At 43.2% G+C, this 24,493-nt stretch overlaps 1 protein-coding gene across 1 annotated transcript; it reads left to right on the forward strand.

Annotated features, from left to right (window-relative positions):
- Window positions 1–100: 100 nt before the first annotated feature.
- hkdc1 (hexokinase domain containing 1) lies at window positions 101–24,126 on the forward strand. The gene is made up of 18 exons (XM_071393743.1): window positions 101–1,392; window positions 3,712–3,874; window positions 6,602–6,750; window positions 13,679–13,798; window positions 17,789–17,884; window positions 18,018–18,117; window positions 18,221–18,404; window positions 18,584–18,739; window positions 18,876–19,109; window positions 19,230–19,534; window positions 19,757–19,905; window positions 19,996–20,115; window positions 20,260–20,355; window positions 21,111–21,210; window positions 21,301–21,484; window positions 21,993–22,148; window positions 22,829–23,062; window positions 23,326–24,126. The coding sequence occupies exons 1-18, from the start codon at window positions 1,330–1,332 to the stop codon at window positions 23,453–23,455; spliced, it is 2,739 nt and encodes a 912-aa protein (XP_071249844.1). The 5' UTR covers window positions 101–1,329; the 3' UTR covers window positions 23,456–24,126.
- The last annotated feature ends 367 nt before the right edge of the window (window positions 24,127–24,493 follow it).

Consider the following 24,493-nt stretch of genomic DNA (forward strand, 5'->3'; position numbering starts at 1 on the left):
ATGTGAGACATAAGGTGGCGAATGTCTGTAATAATTTGACACCTTACTCTGTAACAACAATGTTGTAGACCTGTCATACAGCTTCTTAACGTATCAACAAATGTTAAATGGTTTTAAGATATGTCATGACAATGATTTTCTTGCCTTTTGACACTGCTTATAACACCTTAATTGTGTCATGAACATTTCATAGCCCATGTAACAAAGGTCATGAGACACTTTCAGGCCATGTGCTGCTTTCAAAGCATTCTCTGCACTGGGATCAGTTTTAGCCACTTTCAAAACACAACAGCCACTGGGAGTTAGCCTGGTTGACACGACCCACCTGATTCAGTGCATGGAGAGTTGTGGCCACACTGGTCTGGAAGGGAGGCAGTTTGTTCATGCAATAATCTCTCAGAAATTGTACGACAGGTTTGATTGATTCACTCATGTATTTTGTGCCTTGGGGGTTGAGACCTCTTGTTGTTAGGATTTGAAAATCCAACTGTTGTAATGGAAGGGGGTGGCACTTAGGGGATGTGTGGCTTTGGGTGTTTGAGTGAAAAATACGGAGAGACAATTAGTCCCCTTCATTATCAACACATTGTGCAGAGTCCGACAACATCAAAAAGACATTCCAGACTTTGAGGACTTTGAGAGTTAGGTGTTTGCCAGACTAACTGGGAGTGGGAACGGGGCCAGAATTTAATTATTTACTAATTTGTTACAAAAGAATCCCAATATTTGTGAACTTATTGAAGCTGCTGTTTAGAAGTTTGGATATGATGATGACGTTTCAACCTTCTGAATTGTTAGAAATGGAACCAGTGAGCACCCTTATACTGGGTCTAAAATAACCCTGGATCTTCCAACCAAGGTACCCATTAGAAAAACATGGCCTTGATATATTGATCTAGGTTTCCATTTCTATTGTTGAACCCATCCTTGTCTTTTGAATTAGAAATGGTAAAAGACCCCATGGTTCCAAAGGAAAGTGATCTTTGGAACTGAGCCAAGGCATTGCTAGGAGAGATCCAAGAAGTAGACCAGTAAGAGAGAGAGCTAGGGGCTAGGCTATTAAGTATTGAGCCAATGGAAGGGCTGGTTATGGCTTAACTCGCAAAGTCAGGGAGAGGTGGAAAACAATCCACTGAGGGAGAAAAAAACACTCATACCACACTCATATTGGAGCTGAGGGGACAGAGAGCAACAAGCTCAAGGACTGAAACTGGACAGCTTCAAGAGAGGAAAACTGTTAATATCTATGAGATTGTTCTGATTCAGGTTGTATTGTTTTGAGCAGAGACATTAGTTGCAGGATATAACTTACAGGTAACAGAAGTGAATATGTTTGCGGTGCACTTGCTCTCTTTCTATTTCTCCAAGCTGCAGGAGGACCAAATCAAGAAGGTGAGACATTTCTGAGACGTCAAGTGTTGTTTTTGATCAGAAGCTTGTTTGTTATGGTTATGTATACATACTGTAAGTAGCCTAGTTACTATAGAAATACAGAATTTGGTGATACTGTAATTATGTCAGTTGTGTGTAATGCATGGGCAGGATTACTTTTTTTCTATTTTCTCCAACAACTTGTTTGTGTATTACAGCGCAAAGGATGGTTTACAGTTTCTAGAGAGAAACATTTGGCTAAAATGTTAGTTTATAGAAATTAAATCATATTTGCTGGAGTTTCCAAATAGTTCATAGCAGTATTTACTGCAGTCTACAGGATTACTGTAAATGTATTTAATTTATGCCTGAATGTGAAATGTCTGTTTGAGTTAGTTGAAGCCTTTTGATGAGGAGGCCCTTCATTCAGGTATGAAATCCTGACTGGTGTGGTGGCTTAATGGGGCTACATTTATTTCACAATGTTGCTTAAGGAATGATTAACCTTCTTGTTGCATTACTCATTTCCATGGATAGATAGTAGGGATTGCAAGACAAAAGGGGACCTTGTCCTCTGAAACCATGTTCATTGGAAAGGGATTTGTCATCAGTTTGACAGCTTTAGATATGCAGTGCATAGGTAGAGTATTCAGACCCCTTCACTTGTTCCACATTTTGTTACGTTACAGCCTTATTCTAAAATTGTTTAAATGCATTTTTTTCATCATAAATCCACACACAATACCCCATAATTACAAAGCGAAAACAGGTTTTTAGAAATGTTTGCAAATGTATAAAGAATTATGTAAATACCTTATTCACACAAGTATTCAGACCCTTTGCTATGAGACTTGAAATTGAGCTCAGGTGCATCCTGTTTACATTGATCATCCTTGAGATGTTTCTACAACTTGATTGGAGTACACCTGTGGAAAATTCAATTGATTGAACATGATTTGGAAAGGCGCACACCTGTCTATATAAGGTTCCACAGTTGACAGTGCCTGTCAGAGCAAAAACCAAGCCATTAGGTCAAAGGAATTGTCCATAGAACTCTGAGAAAGGATTGTGTCAAGGCACAGATCTGGAGGAAACCAGGCACCGCTCATCACCTGGCCAATACCATCCCTACGGTAAACCATGGTGGTGGCAGCATCATGCTGTGGGGATGTTTTTCAGCAGCAGGGACTGGGAGACTAGTCAGTATTGAGGGAAAGATGAACGGAGCAAAGTATAGAGAGATCCTTGATGAAAACCTGCTCCAAAGCGCTTAGGACCTCAGACTGGGGTGACGGTTCACCTTCCAACAGGACAGCGACCCTAAGCACACAGCCCAGACAACGCAGGAGTGGCTTCGGGACAAGTCTTAATGTCATTGAGTGGCCCGGACTTGAACCCGATCGAACATCTCTGGAGAGACCTTAAAATAGCTGTGCAGCGATATTCCCCATCCAACCTGACAGCTTGAGACGATCTGCAGAAAATAATGGGAGAAACTCCACAAAAACAAGTGTGCCAAGCTTGTAGCGTCATACCCAAGAAGACTCAAGGCAGTAATCGCTGCCCAAGGTGCTTCAAGAAAGTACAGAGTAAAGGGTCCGAATACTTATGTAAATGTCATATTTTATACATTTGCAAAAATTTCTAAACCTGTTTTTGCTTTGTCATTATGGGGTATTGTGGGTAGATTGGGTAAAAAACTATTTAATCCATTTTAGAATAAGGCTGTAACATAACAAAATGTGTAAAAAATGAGGGGATCTGAATACTTTCCAAATGCACTGTATGTAAAGAGTTTAATGTATTATATTCCATGTTTTACTTTCAAGTAGTCAGCTGTGTGGTTGTCAGCTGTGTGGTTGTCATCAGGGGTTGAATCTGTATTCGGGATGAAAACTATCCCCATAATTGATGACTTTGGCATGATCATTTAAAACCAAAATACTGCATTCAATTCCTTTCCCACCGCATTAGTAACAGTTAAATCCCATGTGTTTTAGCCTCTTTTTTAAAACTCTTTCTTCTCATGCTCTGTATTCAACTGTTTGTTTGGTTTTGTTTGAAGTGTGGATACAGGAAACTAGAAGACAACTTTTTATTTTTTTTACACAGATGGGCCTCTGAGAAAGCATGGAACAGATTTGATTTTGGATTATAGGAGTTGTTTCAGTCATCATTCTGAATCATTCAGACTTGCAAGGCTAACCTTACACTATTTATGTTTGGTCCTTTACTTGGAGATAGTCAAGTCATTCTATAGCTCTGTAGGTTCTTTGTCAGTTATTTGGCTAAAGATCAGTTGCACAGTGACTCTCCTACTCTTTGCCCCCCCTCCACCAGGTGGACAGGTTCCTGTATGCCATGCGTCTCTCCGATGACCAGTTAGTGGACATTTCAGCTCGCTTTCGTGCAGGGATGGAAAAAGGACTGTCCAGTGAAAGCAACGCTACAGCCGCGGTCAAGATGCTGCCCACACATGTCCTCTCAACCCCTGATGGATCAGGTGCTGACATGTCACTGATGACATTAATTAGTGAAACTACTGCTTTTGTTTGTCTGACACCATATACAGTGTATTCGGAAAGTATTCAGACCCTTTTACTTTTTCCACATTTACAGCCTTATTCTAAAATTGAATAAATAGTTTTTTCCCGCCTCAATCTACCCACAATACCCCATAATGACAAAGCACAACAGGTTTTTAGACATTTTTGCAAATGTATTAACAAATTAGTATTCACACCCTTTACTCAGTACATTTTTGAATCACCTTTGACAGCGATTACAGCCTCAAGTTTTCTTGGGTATGATGCTACAAGCTTGGCACACCTGTATTTGGGGAGTTTCTCCCTTCTCTGCAGATCCTCTCAAGCTCTGTCAGGTTGGATGGGGAGCGTGTCTGGACAGCTATTTTCAGGTCTCTCCAGAGATGTTTGATCGGGTTCAAGTCTGGGCTCTGGCTGGGCCACTCAAGGACATTCAGAGACTTGTCCCGAAGCCACTCCTGCGTTGTCTTGGCTGTGTGCTGAGGGTTGTTGTCCTGTTGGAAGGTGAACCTTTGTCCCAGTTTGAGGTCCTGAGCACTCTGGACAAAGTTTTCATCAATGATCTCGCTGTACTCTGCTCCGTTCATCTTTCCCTCGATCCTGACTAGTCTCCCAGTTCCTGCCGCTGACAAACATCCCCACAGCATGACGCTGCCACCACCATGTTTCACCGTAGGGATGGTGCCAGATTTCCTCCAGACGTGACGCTTGGCATTCAGGCCAAAGAGTTCAATCTTGGTTTCATAAGACCAGAGAATCTTGTTTCTCATGGTCTGAGAGTCCTTTAGATGCCTGTTGGCAACCTCCTGCCATGTGCCTTTTACTGAGGACTAGCTTCCGTCTGTCCACTCTACCATAAAGGCCTGATTTGGTGGAATGCTGCAGAGATGGTTGTCCTTCTGGAAGATTCACCGATCTCCACAGAGGAACTCTTGAGCTCTATCAGAGTGACCATCGGGTTCTTGGTCACCTCTCTGACCAAGGCTCTTCTCCACCGATTGCTCAGTTTAGCCTCAACACAATCCTGTCTCGTGTGCCCTTCCAAATCATGTCCAATCAATTGAATTTACCACAGGCGGACTCCAATCAAATTGTAGAACCATCTCAAGGATGATCAATGGAAACAGGATGCACCTGAGCACTATTTTGAGTCTCATAGCAGAGTCTGTATATATGTAAATAAGGTATTTCAGTTTTTATGTTTAAGTAATTTGCACAAAAAAAATGTCAGCATGGGGTATTGTGTGTAGATTGATGAGAATTTTTATTTTTTATTTAATCCAATAAGGCTGTAACGTAACAAAATGTGGGAAAAGTCAAGGGGCCTGAATACTTTCCAAATGCACTGTATACAAAAGTATGTACTCTAGACACCCCTTCAAATTAGTAGATTCGGCTATTTCAGTCACACCCGTTGTTGACAGGTATAACAAATCAAGCACACAGCCATGCAATCTCCATAGACAAACATTGGCAGTAGAATGGCCTTACTGAAGAGCTCAGTGACTTTCAACGTGGCACCGTCATAGGATGCCACCTCCAACTCGGTTTGTCAAATTTCTACCCTGCTAAAGCTGCCCCGGTCAACTGTAAGTGTTGTTATTGTGAAGTGGAAAAGTCTAGGAGCAACAACGGCTCAGCCGCGATGTGGTAGGCCACACAAGCTCACGGAACGGGACCGCCGAGTGCTGAAGCGCGTACGCGTAAAAATCATCTGTCCTGGGTTTCAAAACCTACTCACTACCATGTTCCAAACTGCCTCTGGAAACAACGTCAGCACAATAACTGTTTGTCGGGAGCTTCATGAAATGGGTTTCCATGGCTGAGCAGCTGCACACAAGCCTAAGATCACCATGCGCAATGCCAAGCGTCGACTGGAGTGGTGTAATGCTCCCCGCCATTGGAATCTGGCGCAGTGGAAATGCGTTCTCTGGAGTGATGAATGACCCTTCACCATCTGGCAGTCCGACAGATGAATCTGGGTTTGGCGGATGCCCGGAGAACGCTACCTCCACGGATGCATAGTGCCAACTGTAAAGCTTTGTGGAGGACGAATAATGGTCTGGGTATTGTTTTTCATGGTTTGGGCTAGGCCCCTTCGTTCCAGTGAAGGGACATTTTTAACGCTACAGCATACAATGACATTCTAGATTATTCTGTGCTTCCAACTTTGTGGAAACAGTTTGGGGAAGGCCCTTTCCTGTTTCAGCATGACAATTCCCCGTGCACAAATTGAAGTCCATACAGAAATGTTTTGTCGAGATCGGTGTGGATGAACTTGATTGGCCTGCACAGAGCCCTGACCTGAACCCCATCAAACACCTTTGGGATGAATTGGAACGCTGACAGCAAGCCAGATCTAATCGCCCAACATTAGTGCCCGACCTCTCTAATACTCTTGTGGCTGAATGGAAGCAAGTCCCTGCAGAAATGTTCCAACATCTAGTGGAAAGCCTTTGCAGAAGAGTGGAGCAGCAAAGGGAGACCAACTCCAAGCCCATGATTTCTTTGAATGAGATGCGGTGTCCACATACTTTTTGGTCATGTTGTGTATGTAACAACATGCTAATCATGTCTTTTTATTTTATATTTTCATCTTAATACATTCAGTTATGTGACAGGAGGTGTAGTGGTGTTTTATGAACAGGTGGTCAGTCAAAGTTAAAATTGTGTTGTTTCCACAGAGAAGGGAGAGTTCCTGGCGTTAGATCTGGGCGGCTCCAAGTTTAAAGTGCTCCAGGTGAAGGTGTCTGAGAATGGGAAGAGAAGGGTGGAGATGGAGAGTGAGACATACCCTATCCCAGAGGAACTCCTGAACGGTAGAGGGACTGAGGTGAGTAGAATGCAGGGTTGGGGAGTAACAGATTACATGTAATCCGTTAGATGTAATGGATTTCAGAATGGTTTGCGAAATAACCTTTGACACTTTTCTGTTTTCTCAATGACATTCAAATCAGCATTGAAAAGAGGTTTAAGTTTACCAGCAGCATAGCACCCTGCATCCCACTGCTGGCTTGCTGCTCTGAAGCTCAACAGGGTTGGTCCTGGATGGGAGACCAGATGCTGCTGGAAGTGGTGTTGGAGGGCCAGTAGGAGGCACCCTTTCCTCTGGTCTAAAAAAAATCCCAATGCCAGAGGGGAGTGATTGGGGACATTGCCCTGTGTAGGGTGCCATCTTTCGGATGGGACGTTAAATGGGTGTCCTGACTCTGTGGTCACTAAAAATCCCATGGCACTTATCGTAAGAGTAGAGGTGTTAATCCCGGTGTCCTGGCTAAATTCCCAATTTGGCCCTCATACCATCACGGTCACCTAATCATCCCCAGCTTACAATTGGCTCATTCATCCCCCCCTCCCCTGTAACTATTCCCCAGGTTGTTGCTATAAATGAGAATGTGTTCTCAGTCAACTTATCTGGAAAAATAAGGGTTAAATAAAATAAAAAAGTTTGTTCCACCTGAGAGAGTCTGACCACAAGTCAGAGACCACTATTATGACATACCAAATGTGTTTGATGGATCGTGGGAAAAGAGAAGGAATAGGCTTTTATAGGCTACAGTCCAAGCTATTTCTTCCAATGGTGTGACTGCTGTTGGCATCCAAAGATGATCCAACTTGAATAAACGCTTGGAGGTAAGGATGACCGCAGTGGTGTAGTCTACGGCGATACGGATATCACTTATTGATATCTACATAGCGCATTGATGTGAATCACACTGCTGCTCTCTCATTTAGCTGTTTGCTCTCTCATTTAGCTGTTTGTTTTTTGAACCCAATAATGGTTGAATTCAAGAAGTTTAAGTTGCCTATCAACCATTGTTTTTGAAACCACTGGCCAGCCAGTGAAAAATGCGCTCTTGCAACAGCTGCACAGTGTGAATCCCAGCCTATGGAATAAAAATGCGGCTTTTATTGCTCAATCTAATTCATGCTGATAAAAACATTCATCCATAGGCCTAATGGACACATGTTCAAACTCACACACTTTTGATCAACTTAAAGGGGCAGTCTGTAGTTGCTACATCCATTTTTGGACTTATACATTTTATATATAAAATGGGCTCCTAACCAATTGTGCTATTATGTGTATTTAAAAAAATGTTTTTTACTTATTTTGTACATAATGTTTCTGCCACTGTCTCTTATGACCGAAAATAGCTTCTGGATATCAGGACAGCGATTACTCACCTCGTACTGGACAAACACGTCGGATGCTAAGGATGTACTTCAGACACCTGACAAGGCCCAAATCCCCGCCATCCGCATGAAGAAGAGACGGAGATATCGGGGACGTAGGTCAGGGTGCCTTGTAAGGATCCAACTGCGAGTGAATAATCCGCCTTTACCATCAGTCCTATTTGCCAACATGCAATCATTGGATAACAAAATGGATGAGCTACGATCAAGACTATCCTACCAACGGGACATAAAAAACTGTAATATCTTATGTTTCACTGAGTCGTGGCTGAAAGACGACATGGATAACTTACAGCTAGCTGGGTTTTCGGTCCATTGGCAAGATATAACAGCTTTGTAGGCCTATGTAGACAAATTTTATCTATGATCGTATGCTATCGTTCATGTTGTATGTTATTTTTATATCTAAAAATTAACCATCAAGCCATGATTACAGACACCTATGTGTGTCCTTTGACACTATATAAACTAGTGACCCGTGTTTGTCATTATACCCTGATGAAGACAGCTTGTCTGTTGAAACGTTAAATATTAGGTTATTAAATTGCATTAGAGGTCCAAGAGTGTGTGGCTCCCCTTTTCTTTTTTAAGATAGAACAGCTGCCTCTAGTAAGACAAGGGGTGCAGTCTATGTATATTTGTAAACAACAGCTGGTGCACAAAATCAAAGGAAATCTGAAGGTTTTGCTCGCCTGAGGTAGAGTATCTCATGATAAGCTGTAGACCACACTATTTACCAAGAGAGTTTTCATCTATATTCTTCGTAGCTGTTTATTTGCCACCACAAACTGATGCTGGCACTAAGACCACACTAAATGAGCTGTATACGGCCATAAGCAAACAGGAAAATACTCATCCAGAGGCGGCGCTACTAGTGGCCGGATACTTTAATGCAGGGAACTTAAATCCGTTTTAATTCATTTCTACCAGCATGTTACATGTGCAACAAGAGGGAAAAAAACTCTAGACCATCTTTACTCCACACACAGAGACGCGTACAAAGCTCTCCCTCACCCTCCATTTGGCAAATCTGACCACAATTATATCCTCCTGAATCCCGCTTTCCAGCAAAAACTAAAGCAGGAAGCACCAGTGACTCGGTCAATAAGAAAGTGGTCAGATGAAGCAGATGCTAAGCTAAAGGACTGTTTTGCTAGCACAGACTGGAATATGTTCCGGGATTCTTCGATGGCATTGAGGAGTACACCACATCAGTCACTGGCTTCATCAGTAAGTGCATCGATGACATCGTCCCCACAGTGACCGTACGTACATACCCCAACCAGAAGCCATGGATTACAGGCAACATCCGCACTGAGCTAATGGGTAGAGCTGCCGCTTTCAAGGAGCGGGACTAACCCGGAAGCTTATAAGAAATCCCGCTATGCACTAAGACGAACCATCAAACAGGCAAAGCGTCAATACAGGACTAAGATTGAATCGTACGACACCGGAGCGATGCTCGTCGAATGTGGCAGGGCTTGCAAACTATTACAGACTACAAATGGAAGCACAGCCGCGAGCTGCCCATTGACACAAGCCTACCAGACGAGCTAAATTACTTCTATGCTCGCTTCGAGGCAAGTAACACTGAAACATGCATGAGAGCATCAGCTGTTCCGGACGACTGTGTGTTCACACTCTCCGTAGCCGATGTGAACAGATCAACATTCACAAGGCCGCAGGGCCAGACGGATTACCAGGACATGTACTGCGAGCATACGCTGACCAACTGGCAAGTGACTTCACTGACATTTTCAACCCGTTCCTGACTGAGTCTGTAATATCAACATGCTTCACCATAGTCCTTGTGCCCAAGAACACTAAGGTAACCTGCCTAAATGACTACCGACCCGTAGCACTCACATCTGTAGCCATGAAGTTCTTTGAAAGGCTGGTCATGGCTCACATCAACACCATTATCCCAAAAACCCTAGACCCACTCCAATTTGCATACCACACCAACAGATCCACAGATGATGCAATCTCTATTGCGCTCAACACTGCTCTTTCCTACCTGGACAATAGGAACACCTGTGTGAGAATGCTATTCATTGACTACAGCTCAGCGTTCAACACCATAGTGCCCTCAAAGCTCATCAATAAGCTAAGGGCCCTGGGACTAAACACCTCCCTCTACAACTGGATTCTGGACTTTCCGACGGGCTGCCCCCAGGTGGTAAGGGTAGGTAACAACACATTCGCCATGCTGATCTTCAACACAGGGGCCCCTCAGTCCCCTCCTGTACTCCCTGTTCACTCATGACTGCATGGCCATGCATGACTCCAACACCACCATCAAGTTTGCCGATGACACAACAGTGGTAGGCCTGATCAACGATGAGACAGAATATAGGGAGGAGGTCAGAGACCTGGCCGTGTGGTGCCAGGTTAACAACCTCCCCCTCAATGTGACCAAACAAAGGAGATGATTGTGGGCTACAGGAAAATGAGGACAGAGCACGCCGCCATTCTCATCGATGGGGCTGTAGTGGAGCAGGTTGAGGGCTTCAAGTTCCTTGGTGTCCACATCACCAACAAACTATCATGGTCCAAACACACCAAGGCAGTTGAAAAGAGGGGCACGACAAAGCCTATTCCCCCTCAGGAGACTGAAAAGATTTGGCATGGGTCCTCAGATCCTCAAAGTTCTACAGCTGCACCATCGAGGGCATCCTGACTGGTTGTGTCACCGCCTGGTATGGCAACTGCTCGTTCTCCAACAGCAAGGCACTACAGAGGGTAGTGCTTACGGCCCAGTACTCACTTGGGCCAAGCTTCCTGCCATCCAGGACCTCTATACCAGGCAGTGCCAGAGGAAGGCCCTAAAAATTGTCAAAGACTCCAGCCACCCTAGTCATAGACTGTTCTATCTGCTACCGGATGACAAACGGTACCGGAGCGCCAAATCTAGGTCCAAAATGCTTCTTAACAGCTTCTACCCCCAAGCCATAAGACTCCTGAACAGCTAATCAAATGGCTACCCAGACTATTTGCACCCCCCCCCCCACCCCCCCAACCCGCTACAGTTATTTTATTGTTGCTCCTTAATTATTCGTTATTCTTCTATTTTTTTCTTTCTTTTTTTCTTTCTTTTCTTAACAATTATTTCTCTTAACTGCATTGTTGGTTAAGGGCTTGTAAGTAAGCATTTCACTGTAAGGTCTACCCATGTTTTATTCGGCGCATGTGACAAATAAAATTTCATTTGATTTGCTGACATTTCAATATGACCCCACCTGGGATTTGAACTCACAACCTCTGGATTTGGGGTACGCTGATCTTTCTACTGTACCACAAAGTCTGTAGCATTTTACAGATTCATTACCTATAATAAATCTCTGCACTTTGCACTTTTTGCTATCTGCGCTGCTATTTTAGTTATCAGTTAATCTGACTATTCTCTCATAATTTATTTAATTTACTTATTTCAGAAATGTTAAGGTTTGCTGTATAGTTGCCTCATGTTGGTGGGGTATATTATTCGGTATTAATTTTACTCCTGAATCACTATGATACATATAATAGTTTTTCTTGAGTGTATTTTATTTAAAAGCTGACATTTACTTTGAAGTCCGAAGTGTAGCAATACAGGTTAAATCAATTATTGACACAGACATGGTGGTGTGGCAGGAAGATCGTAATACCGTGAACCAGGAGGTTCTGAGTTCAAATCTCAGGTGAGGTCCTGAGGACATTCTGAATAATAATTACTTTATAAATTAATGTACATGATTAAGTGTATGTCAAACTGTGTCAAATATGTAAGTTGAAAAGACTGTGACTTTGTAGGGCATCACCTGTGAAATCTCATGAAAAATATCCACGTGAGTCAGTGCATTCAGATGGTATTCAGACCCCTTGACTTTTTCCACAGTTTGTTACGTTACAACCTTATTCTAAAATTGATAAAATACTTTTTCCCCCTCATCAATGTACACACAATGCCCCATAACGACAAAGCGAAAACAGGTTTTCAGAACATTTTGCAAATGTATTAATAAAAAAATATATATATCTTATTTACACAAGTATTCAGACCCTTTGCTATGAGACTCGAAATTGAGCTCAGGTACATCCTGTTTCCATTGATCATCCTTGAGATGTTTTTACAACTTGATTGGAGTCCACCTGTGGTAAATTCTATTGATTCAACATGATTTGGAAAGGCACACACCTGTCTATGTAAGGTCCCACAGTTGAAAGTGCATGTCAGAGCAAAAACTCAGAAACAGGATTGTGTCAAGGCACAGATCTGGTCGAAGGGTACCAAAACATTTCTGCAGCATTGAAGGTCCCCAAGAACAAAGTGGCCTCCATCATTCTTAAATTAAGTTTGGAACCACCAAGACTTCCTAGAGCTGGCCACCCGTTCAAAGTGAGCAATCAGTGGAGAAGGGTTTTGGTTAGGGAGATGACCAAGAACCCTGAAAATATTTGTGCAGCGACACTCCCCATCCAACCTGACCGAGCTTGAGATCATCTGCAGTAAAGAATGGGAGAAACCCCCCAAATACAGGTGTGCCAAGTTTGTAGCGTCATACCCAAGAAGACTCGAGGTTGTAATCACTGTCAAAGGTGCTTCAACATAGTACTGAGTAAAGGGTGTGAATACTTATGTAAATGTCATATTTCAGTTTTTTGTTTTTCAAACATTTCTAAAAACCTGTTTTTGCTTTGTCATTATGGGGTATTGTGTGTAGATTGAGGGCAAAAAAAAAATGATTGAATCCATTTTCAAATAAGGCTGTATCGTAACAAAATAAAGAAAAAGTCAAGGGGTCTGAATACTTTCCCGAATGCACTGTATGTGGTCATGGGAACATTTCACATGTGAAATCATTGTGTTTCCATAAGGGATGGCAGATTTTTTTTAAATGTCTTTGAAATCTGAGCCATACAGCTCGGAAGTCACCTTTCACTGAGAATGGAAGCTTTTCCCTTCTGTTCTAATCTATTTGAAATTTCCAAATTGCCAAATTTTCTGTCATTGGTAGGCTTTCCACAGATACTTTTTTAACCAGAAAAGTCAGACCCCCACTTACTGAGAACTGAATCATCACACATTTCATCAGGATCTTTGTGTCAGGACATTTTTGGTTAGAAAATTCATCTCCTTTCTGTTCATTTCCCAAGCACTGTGATGATGCACATGACAAATCAGCTGTTTTCTTAGCTGAATCTCTAGTTTCAGTGGAAACAAGTACACTAACATCTACCTGTCTCTTTGCACACAGATCTACGCCTATAAATATACAATCAAATAATGATTATGGAGCTTGACAGGGAAGCTGACCTTTTAGCAGGGATGCAATTTCATCAAGAAGATGCAGCAGGCATCTGAGCTAGCATTTTCCCAGTGGTGCTGGGCAGTTCTGTGGGCAGAGTTCGAGAGAACTAATAGGTCTACAGCATAAAGGAGGCCGATACTGCATGGCAAATCTAGGAAGTAATTCAGAAAGAATCAGAGTACTTTACTCATTTTGAGTAATCAGATTACATTACTGTAATTAGTCACAGATTGTATGTTGTAAGTAATCTGTCCAACCCTGTCTCTTTTACAGATGTTTGACCATGTTGCAGAGTCTCTGAAAGACTTCCTGCAAAAGAAGCACATCAACCAGAAGAGGAAAGCTTTGGGCTTCACCTTCTCTTTCCCTTGTGGACAGTCCAAAATAGATGAGGTATTTAAGCAATATGGCACGAGAGGGTGTGGTATATGGTCAATATACCACGGCAAGGGCTGTTCTTAAGCACGACGCAACGGGGAGTGCCTGGATACAGCCCTTAGCCCTGGTATATTGGCCATATACCACAAACCCCAGAGGTGCCTTATTGCTATTATATATATTTAAAAAAATATATACAGTATATATATACAGTGGGGAGAACAAGTATTTGATACACTGCCGATTTTGCAGGTTTTCCTACTTACAAAGCATGTAGAGGTCTGTAATTTTTATCATAGGTACACTTCAACTGTGAGAGACGGAATCTAAAACAAAAATCCAGAAAATCACATTGTATGATTTTTAAGTAATTAATTTGCATTTTATTGCATGACATAAGTATTTGATCACCTACCAACCAGTAAGAATTCCGGCTCTCACAGACCTGTTAGTTTTTCTTTAAGAAGCCCTCCTGTTCTCCACTCATTACCTGTATTAACTGCACCTGTTTGAACTCGTTACCTGTATAAAAGACACCTGTCCACAACCTCAATCAAACAGACTCCAACCTCTCCACAATGGCCAAGACCAGAGAGCTGTGTAAGGACATCAGGGATAAAATTGTAAACCTGCACAAGGCTGGGATGGGCTACAGGACAATAGGCAAGCAGCTTGGTGAGAAGGCAACAACTGTTGGCGCAATTATTAGAAAATGGAAGAAGTTCAAGATGATGGTCAATCACCCTCGGTCTGGGGCTCCATGCAAGATCTCACCTCGTGGGGCATCAATGATCATGAGGAAGGTGAGGGATCAGCCAGAACTACACGGCAGGACCTGGTCAATGACCTGAAGAGAGCTGGGACCACAGTCTCAAAGAAAACCATTAGTAACACACTACGCCGTCATGGATTAAAATCCTGCAGCGCACGCAAGGTCCCCCTGCTCAAGCCAGCGCATGTCCAGGCCCGTCTGAAGTTTGCCAATGACCATCTGGATGATCCAGAGGAGGAATGGGAGAAGGTCATGTGGTCTGTTGAGACAAAAATAGAGCTTTTTGGTCTAAACTTCACTCGCCATGTTTGGAGGAAGAAGAAGGATGAGTACAACCCCAAGATCACCATCCCAACCGTGAAGCATGGAGGTGGAAACATCATTCTTTTGGGATGGTTTTCTGCAAAGGGGACAGGACGACTGCACCGTATTGAGGGGAGGATGGATGGGGCCATGTATCGCGAGATCTTGGCCAACAACCTCCTTCCCTCAGTAAGAGCATTGAAGATGGGTCGTGGCTGGGTCTTCCAGCATGACAACGACCCGAAACACACAGCCAGGGCAACTAAGGAGTGGCTCCGTAAGAAGCATCTCAAGGTCCTGGAGTGGCCTAGCCAGTCTCCAGACCTGAACCCAATAGAAAATCTTTGGAGGGAGCTGAAAGTCCATATTGCCCAGCGACAGCCCCGAAACCTGAAGGATCTGGAGAAGGTCTGTATGGAGGAGTGGGCCAAAATCCCTGCTGCAGTGTGTGCAAACCTGGTCAAGAACTACAGGAAACGTATGATCTCTGTAATTGCAAACAAAGGTTTCTGTACCAAATATTAAGTTCTGCTTTTCTGATGTATCAAATACTTATGTCATGCAATAAAATGCAAATTAATTACTTAAAAATCATACAATGTGATTTTCTGGATTTTTGTTTTAGATTCCGTCTCTCACAGTTGAAGTGTACCTATGATAAAAATTACAGACCTCTACATGCTTTGTAAGTAGGAAAACCTGCAAAATCGGCAGTGTATCAAATACTTGTTCTCCCCACTGTATATATACACTGCTCAAAAAAATAAAGGGAACACTTAAACAACACAATGTAACTCCAAGTCAATCACACTTCTGTGAAATCAAGCTGTCCACTTAGGAAGCAACACTGATTGACAATAAATTGCACATGCTGTTGTGCAAATGGAATAGACAAAAGGTGGAAATTATAGGCAATTAGCAAGACACCCCCAATAAAGGAATGGTTCTGCAGGTGGTGACCACAGACCACTTCTCAGTTCCTATGCTTCCTGGCTGATGTTTTGGTCACTTTTGAATGCTGGCGGTGCTTTCACTCTAGTGGTAGCATGAGACGGAGTCTACAACCCACACAAGTGGCTCAGGTAGTGCAGTTCATCCAGGATGGCACATCAATGTGAGCTGTGGCAAAAAGGTTTGCTGTGTCTGTCAGCGTAGTGTCCAGAGCATGGAGGCGCTACCAGGAGACAGGCCAGTACATCAGGAGACGTGGAGGAGGCCGTAGGATGGCAACAACCCAGCAGCAGGACCGCTACCTCCGCCTTTGTGCAAGGAGTAGCACTGCCAGAGCCCTGCAAAATGACCTCCAGCAGGCCACAAATGTGCATGTGTCAGCATATGGTCTCACAAGGGGTCTGAGGATCTCATCTCGGTACCTAATGGCAGTCAGGCTACCTCTGGCGAGCACATGGAGGGCTGTGTGGCCCCACAAAGAAATGCCACCCCACACCATGACTGACCCACCGCCAAACCGGTCATGCTGGAGGATGTTGCAGGCAGCAGAACGTTCTCCACAGCGTCTCCAGACTCTGTCACGTCTGTCACATGTGCTCAGTGTGAACCTGCTTTCATCTGTGAAGAGCACAGGGCGCCAGTGGCGAATTTGCCAATCTTGGTGTTCTCTGGCAAATGCCAAACGTCCTGCACGGTGTTGGGCTGTAAGCACAACCCCCACCTGTGGACGTCGGGCCCTCATACCACCCTCATGGAGTCTGTTTCTGACCGTTTGAGCAGACACATGCACATTTGTGGCCTGCTGGAGGTCATTTTGCAGGGCTCTGGCAGTGCTACTCCTTGCACAAAGGCGGAGGTAGCGGCCCTGCTGCTGGGTTGTTGCCCTCCTACGGCCTCCTCCACGTCTCCTGATGTACTGGCCTGTCTCCTGGTAGCGCCTCCATGCTCTGGACACTACGCTGACAGACACAGCAAACCTTTTTGCCACAGCTCGCATTGATGTGCCATCCTGGATGAACTGCACTACCTGAGCCACTTGTGTGGGTTGTAGACTCCGTCTCATGCTACCACTAGAGTGAAAGCACCGCCAGCAGTCGCTCTGGATAAGAGCGTCTGCTAAATGACTTAAATGTAAATGTAAAAGTGACCAAAACATCAGCCAGGAAGCATAGGAACTGAGAAGTGGTCTGTGGTCACCACCTGCAGAACCATTCCTTTATTGGGGGTGTCTTGCTAATTGCCTATAATTTCCACCTTTTGTCTATTCCATTTGCACAACAGCATGTGAAATTTATTGTCAATCAGTGTTGCTTCCTAAGTGGACAGTTTGATTTCACAGAAGTGTGATTGACTTGGAGTTACTTTGTGTTGTTTAAGTGTTCCCTTTATTTTTTTGAGCAGTGTATTTTTTTTAATATATTTACATATTTAACTAGGCAAGTCAGTTAAGAACAAATTCTTATTTACAATGACGGCCTAGGGACAGTGGGTTAACTGCCTTGTTCGGGGGCAGAACGACAGATTTTTACCTTGTCAGCTCGGGGATTCGATCTTGCAACCTTTCAGTTACTGGCCCAACACTCTAACCACTAGGTTATAAACTGTTTACCAACGTAATTGGAGCAGTAAAAATAAATGTTTTGTCATACCCGTGGTATATGGTCTGATATACCACGGCTGTCAACCAATCAGCATTCAGGCCTCGAACCACCCAGTTTATAATTAACACTACAGCCTAGGTTATTGATTAGATGTCTATTTACTCTAGATACTCACATTAAGATATGATTCCCATTGTTTTATCACTCCAAAAATATCAGATGGGCTCCAATTGATTATCAGTAAAAACCAGCTACCTGCAAGCCACTTTTATATGATGTAACAGTAGGTGTGAACTGCATTGACAAACTTGTTCATTGTGTGACTATCTATTCAGAGTGTAATCCTTGCTTTCTTTCAACAATCAAAACCTGTTTTAGGGAGTGCTGTTGTCATGGTCAAAGAACTACAAGGCCAGAGGAGTCCTGGGGACCAATGTGGTGCAATCCTTGAGACAGGCCATTGATAGAGTCGGGGTATTAAGGGAGATCTTATTCACTACTTATTATTACTCAGTTAATTTTTTTCTTGCATTTCTGTATATACTACAGTATATATATAAAAAAAAATAACTTTGTCAATTAAAACACCAGCCAACACTGTTTATAGGGAATCAATGTGGATGTCCTGGCCCTTGTTAATGACACAGTGGGAACCATGATGACCTGTGGCTATGACGACCAGCGTTGTGAAGTGGGGGTCATCATAGGTCAGCCTGATATTAATTTGCACCCTTCATTCAGAATGGTTGTTTCATTGTCAGTATTATTAGCCTACAAATAGTCTTTCTCACCATCGCTATGTAATCTCAGGCACAGGTACTAATGCTTGTTACATGGAGGAGCTGAGACACATTGACCTGGTGGAGGGAGACGAGGGCAGGATGTGCATCAACACAGAGTGGGGAGCCTTCGGGGACGATGGGGCACTCAATGACTTCATTACACACTTTGACCGAGAGATTGATGCTGCCTCCACCAACCCAGGGAAGCAACTGTAAGCACCAAAATCCATAACCAACCATATTGGAAATACATTAAATATTAGATATGATTGTAAAAATTCGGCGTAAACCAACGATATGGTTTCCCTTTATTTACAATTGACGGAATAGGGGCCTTACGCTAGTAGGAATGTAAATAAAGACTGTTAACACTAGTGTGTTGCTCTGGCAGGTTTGAGAAGATGGTGAGTGGGATGTACATGGGGGAGTTGGTGAGACTCATTCTGTTAAAGATGGCCAAGAAGGGACTACTGTTTGATGGCAGAGTTTCCGATGCTCTACGCACCAAAGGGAAATTTCAGACCAAACACATCACTTTAATTGAACAGTAAGAGCATTTTCCATGAGTCTTAATGCTCACACTATAAATATATTGTATTTCATTTATTTGTACTAATTTTCACGACATTATTCAGGGAAATGTATGTTACACTGTGATAACTATGTCAGAACTATACTTCCAGGTACAAAGACGGGCTGAAGAACACCAGGGAAATCCTTACGGAGCTCGGCCTGTCTCCCTCAGCAGATGATTGCCTTGCCGTCCAACACGTCTCCACCATCGTGTCCTTCAGGTCAGCTAACCTCTGCGCTGCCGCGCTGGCTGCCATCCTCACCCGCATCCGCGAGAACAGGAAGCTGAAGAGCTTGCGGATCACTGTTGGGGTTGACGGAACTGTCTACAGAACACATCCACAGTATGTAGCCATAAGTCACGGAAGGTTTATGCTCAGAGTGGCAGTTTTCCTCTTTGCCTGTGAACGCAAACAATACACTCTCTCCCTCTCTGTCTCGCTCTCTCTTTCTCTCCCTCCCAGGTACCCCAAGAGGCTCCACAAGGTGGTGCGCCGGTTGGTGCCAGAGTGCCATGTGCGCTTTGTGCTGTCTGAGAGTGGTAGCAGTAAGGGGGCTGCTATGGTAACAGCGGTGGCTCAGAGGCTGGCGGCCCAGAGGAGGGAGATCAACGACACTCTTGCTCTACTCAGCCTGAGTCCAGAGAACCTCCAGAAGGTCAGGGAAAATATGAGAGTGGAGCTAGAGAGAGGCCTTAGGAGGGATTCTCACAGAACTGCCTCTGTTAAAATGCTGCCCTCCTTTGTGTACAGGACACCTGATGGGACAGGTGAGAGGACTGGCTACAGATTGCTATGCACTGGATCTAAAGGTTTACCTTGTTGTTCATAATGCGGAACTTTATCATGTTATTACCATGCTATAACCCGTTATTACACTTTATTCTGTACTATCACCTAAACAGTTTATGAAATGTTGCTGTCTAAAATTACATCATTAGGTGCAAGTTGTTTCATTTAAAGTCAAGTGATTACAAAGTTTATTATTGCAGAGCGAGGAAAGTACTTGGCTTTGGACCTGGGAGGAACTAACTTCCGGGTGTTGGTGGTGAAGATCCGGAGTGGAATACGCAAGTCTGTCCGCATGTACAACAAGATCTACGCCATCCCTCTGGAGATCATGCAGGGCACAGGAGAGGAGGTGAGCCCTCCCCCACACACACCCCACCACCCCCCGCTGACTGCAAACTAGGTCCCTAACCCCTTAGCCTGACAAACTCTTTGTTTCTAGCTGTTCGACCACATTGTCCAGTGCATCTCAGATTTTCTGGACTACATGGGGATGAAGAATACTCGTCTCCCGCTTGGTTTCACCTTTTCTTTCCCCTGCAGACAGACAGGAATCGATAAGGTAAAAGTACAATTGTCATGATGAAGAAATCATCCTCAATGCCAAAGAATGGCAGTTATTTCAATGCCCGGTGTGCTTAATCAGAGTAAGTCATTCCATTATTAAGTATGTTACCACTCTCCATTGTAATACTTCCTTCCTCAGGGAAGTTTGGTTAGCTGGACCAAAGGGTTCAAAGCCACAGACTGTGAAGGAAATGATGTTGTGGAAATGCTCCGAGAGGCTATCAAAAGACGGAATGTGAGTGAAATGGAACAAGACCCACTGTTCTCTGTAATAGGTAGTCTGGAAAACATATACTATTACCCATTATAAAAGTGTATATGTACACTACCGTTCAAAAGTTTGGGGTCACTTAGAAATGTCCTTGTTTTTGAAAGAAAAGCAAGTTTTTTGTCCATTAAAATAACATCAAATTGATCAGAAATACAGTGTAGACATTGTTCATGCTGTAAATGACTATTGTAGCTGGAAACGGCCAATTTTCTTTTAATGGAATATCTACATAGGCGTACAGAGGCCAATTATCAGCAACCATCACTCCTGTGTTCCAATGGCACGTTGAGTTTGCTAATCTAAGTTTATCATTTTAAAAGGCTAATTGATTATTAGAAAACCCTTTCGCAATTACAGTGGGGCAAAAAAGTATTTAGTCAGCCACCAATTGTGCAAGTTCTCCCACTTAAAAAGATGAGAGAGGCCTGTAATTTTCATCATAGGTACACTTCAACTATGACAGACAAAATTAGAAAAAAAAATCCAGAAAATCACATTGTAGGATTTTTTATGAATTTATTTGCAAATAATGGTGGAAAATAAGTATTTGGTCAATAACAAAAGTTTATCTCAATACTTTGTTATATACCCTTTGTTGGCAATGAACAATGGACAATGGACAAAAAATTTGCTTTTCTTTCAAAAACAAGGACATTTCTAAGTGACCCCAAACTTTTGAACGGTAGTGTAGGTCAAAAGTAATATTTTGTTTCCTGTAGGAATTTGATCTTGACATTGTTGCTGTGGTGAATGACACAGTGGGCACAATGATGACATGTGCATATGAAGACCCCAAGTGTGAGATAGGACTCATTGCTGGTATGTAGGGCCTATTCTCAGCCCTGGTGGTTTTACATTGTACTATAGAGTGACGTATGTATGATCTTAGTGTGAAATGCTGCCCCCTAGGGACGGGGAGTAATGTGTGCTACATGGAGGAGATGAGGAACATTGAGATGGTGGAGGGGGACGAGGGACAGATGTGTGTGAACACAGAGTGGGGCGGTTTTGGCGAGAATGACTGCATAGAGGACATCCGGACCAGATTTGACAGAGAAGTAGATGAGGGGTCATTGAACAACGGCAAACAAAGGCAAGTTGTTACCATCCAAACCTGACTGACCACTTCCTGTACCACTACAGGACACATCTAGACCTGACTGACTACTTCCTGTACCTCTAGAGGACACATCCAGACCTGACTGACCACTTCCTGTACCACTAGAGGACACCCTGTTGCCAGGGATTGTCATTCAATTATTTTCTTTTCCATAGCTCAGTCTAAATCTAATGTGAATTAGTTATTCAACCATAATAAAGGGAGATGCTTAATTAATTAATCAGGTTTGGTCAAGGTTTTACAAGTATCTACATGATAAATGCTAAATATTAGTTCTTCAACTGTGCAAAGAGATATGCATTATACTTGATTATGCTTATGGGAATTTTCCTTAACACATCATTTTTAAAAAGGATTTATTAAAATTATGCTTGACCATATTTTGGTTAATAGGAGGTCTAGACTATTGGCGCAGTGAAATAATGAATAATTTAAGCTGTTTTGCATCTTGACTATTTCATGTCATATCCTGTTGCCCCAGGTTTGAGAAGATGACCAGTGGTATGTACTTGGGGGAGATAGTGAGGCAGATTCTCATCGACCTAACCAGGAGAGGTCTTCTGTTCCGAGGCCACATCACAGAGCCTCTGAAGACCAGGGGCATCTTCGAGACCAAGTTCCTGTCCCAAATAGAGAGGTACAGAGTTGTATAAATGATCACGTAGTACAGCAACTCAGGCCTGTAATAGTAGACAGATCGAATGTAAATCCACATGGGATATAGGTTTACTAATATGAATATTTGAACATGTGCTTTTAAAGCTGGTTAGGAATACTTAAGTATTTACAGTTGCATGAATAGGCTTTTATACTATGGTTTCCCGAAACGTAACAAAATGTTTTGCAATGGGAACCGTTTACTCCAAATGGAAAACATTTTGCAACGGAAACTAGAGTTTCTATTGGGCAAATTCAGGTGGGTCCTTCCCTGTTTTGTTCTGTTTGCTTCTGTTTGCGCTTCTGTTGGCTTATGAATGCCTCTGTTTGGTTCCTTCGGTTCAGAGTCCCTGCCCATCTTCCGAAAACATTTTAAAAACCTACCTATTCACAAAGTATCTTGATTAATCCCACAGGACCCCTCACCCCTACCCTTGTGTTTCTCGCGCTTGTCTTTTCTTAATAGCACTGACTTTGCTGATAGCTACTTTGAGGAAAATATTACTTACTATGACTGTGATTTGTGGTTGTCTCTCCTAGCTAGCTACCTTAAGATGAATGCACTAAATGTAAGTCGCTCTGGACTAAAATGTAAAATGTAGTGAATACACCCCAGGTGTACAAGAATATCAAGTGTGTGACTCCTCTATCTCCACCCAGTGACCGGTTGGCGCTACTGCAGGTGAGGTCCATCCTGCAGCAGCTGGGTCTGGACAGCACATGTAATGACAGTATCATCGTCAAGGAGGTGTGTGGTACAGTGTCCCGCCGGGCGGCTCAGCTCTGTGGAGCCGGAATGGCTGCCATTGTCGACAAAATCAGAGAGAACCGTGGGCGGAACCAAATGAACATCACCGTGGGGGTGGACGGAACACTCTACAAGCTGCATCCACAGTGAGTAGCCACCAGGGGCAAGGGATATTTAGATTTAACAGGGTTATAATTATTCTTGAACAGACTGCAGAGTTTTGTTTATGTCGAAGAGGAGATAGTATTTCTGGTCAGATGAGAGTGCAACACAGCAAGGAAATCAACCCTCCGCCTCTAGGGGCAACATGTAGCCAGGAGTCAAATTAAGCCCTAGTTCAGACTTTGGCACAGTTTTAAAGAGTTTTAAAGCACAACACATCTAACACAGTACCTCTTGAACTGTGCAGCTTTTCCAGAATCCTCAAGGACACGGTCAAGGCTCTGGCGCCACAGTGTGATGTGGAGTTTGTCCTATCAGAAGATGGCAGTGGCAAAGGGGCCGCCCTCATCACAGCTGTGGCGCGTGGAGAGACTTAACACAAGATTAGACCTCATGTAGGCACAGTTTTTTGTGCCAAACACACAAAGGAATTGGGGACCTTGTGGTTCTTCCTCATCGTCAGGAAGGTGTGTAAGGAAGGTGTGATGCTGTGCAATATTCTCTGGCCATAGTACCTGCAATATAATCAAATAGCTACTGTTAAAATTCTGTCTGTATTTGGATTCTCCACCTCTGCACTGCTAAAACCTATCCAGACCCTCTTGCAAAACATTGAATGGGTTAGGACGAAGGGGAAGAGGTAGGGAGCAGATTGAGACTCGTTGCTACTATCTAGATGTGTTATTGCGTTGTTTTGAAATGGTCCTCATGCTCTCAGCAGACAGGGACAGCAATGGGAGTGTGCCAGAGCAGAGGGTGTTGGAAAATGGAATGGATCAGACTGTAATGTCATAACAACACTATTCAGCATTGTGATGATCTGGTGGGTGAAGTCTGAGGAAGTTAAACGTGCAACTTTGTTCAAGCTCTCCATATGCAACAGAGTATGTGTCAACTTGTGTGATGCTTTTTTATTTTAGATATCAACAGGATTAATTCCACTTATATGCATATATTAGTACTGAAGGAAATCCCTATCTCCATGTATAGAATGTACCCACTAAAGGTATCTGTATTCAATAAACTACTCCAAATAATACAATTGAAATGCCAAGTTTGTGGAATGTATTCCTTCTCTGTAGAGATTCTAGCATGTGTTGAGTAAGACATATTGGCATGATCAGTGGCTTAAAGCTGTTTCCAAATCTATATTCAATTGTCACATCGTGTAGAATTCAGTTACACAACCACGTTAATAATTTTGAGATATATCCTGGGTTACAACATTGGAATGCCCCCTCTTATATTGGCTAAATTAAGCCCCTAGTGGGATTAAATGGAAGGGTTAAACCAGGGCAGCTGCATGCTACGTCAACAGACCATGCGCAGTAGTAGAGGGAACCTCACTCACACTAATCCCTCTCTGTCCTTGCAGTGATCTAGCCTCCTGGGTTAATTATTCAGCTCACTTAGGT

This window comes from Salvelinus alpinus, chromosome 3, assembly GCF_045679555.1.
Source record: "Salvelinus alpinus chromosome 3, SLU_Salpinus.1, whole genome shotgun sequence".
Classification (NCBI taxonomy): domain Eukaryota; kingdom Metazoa; phylum Chordata; class Actinopteri; order Salmoniformes; family Salmonidae; genus Salvelinus; species Salvelinus alpinus.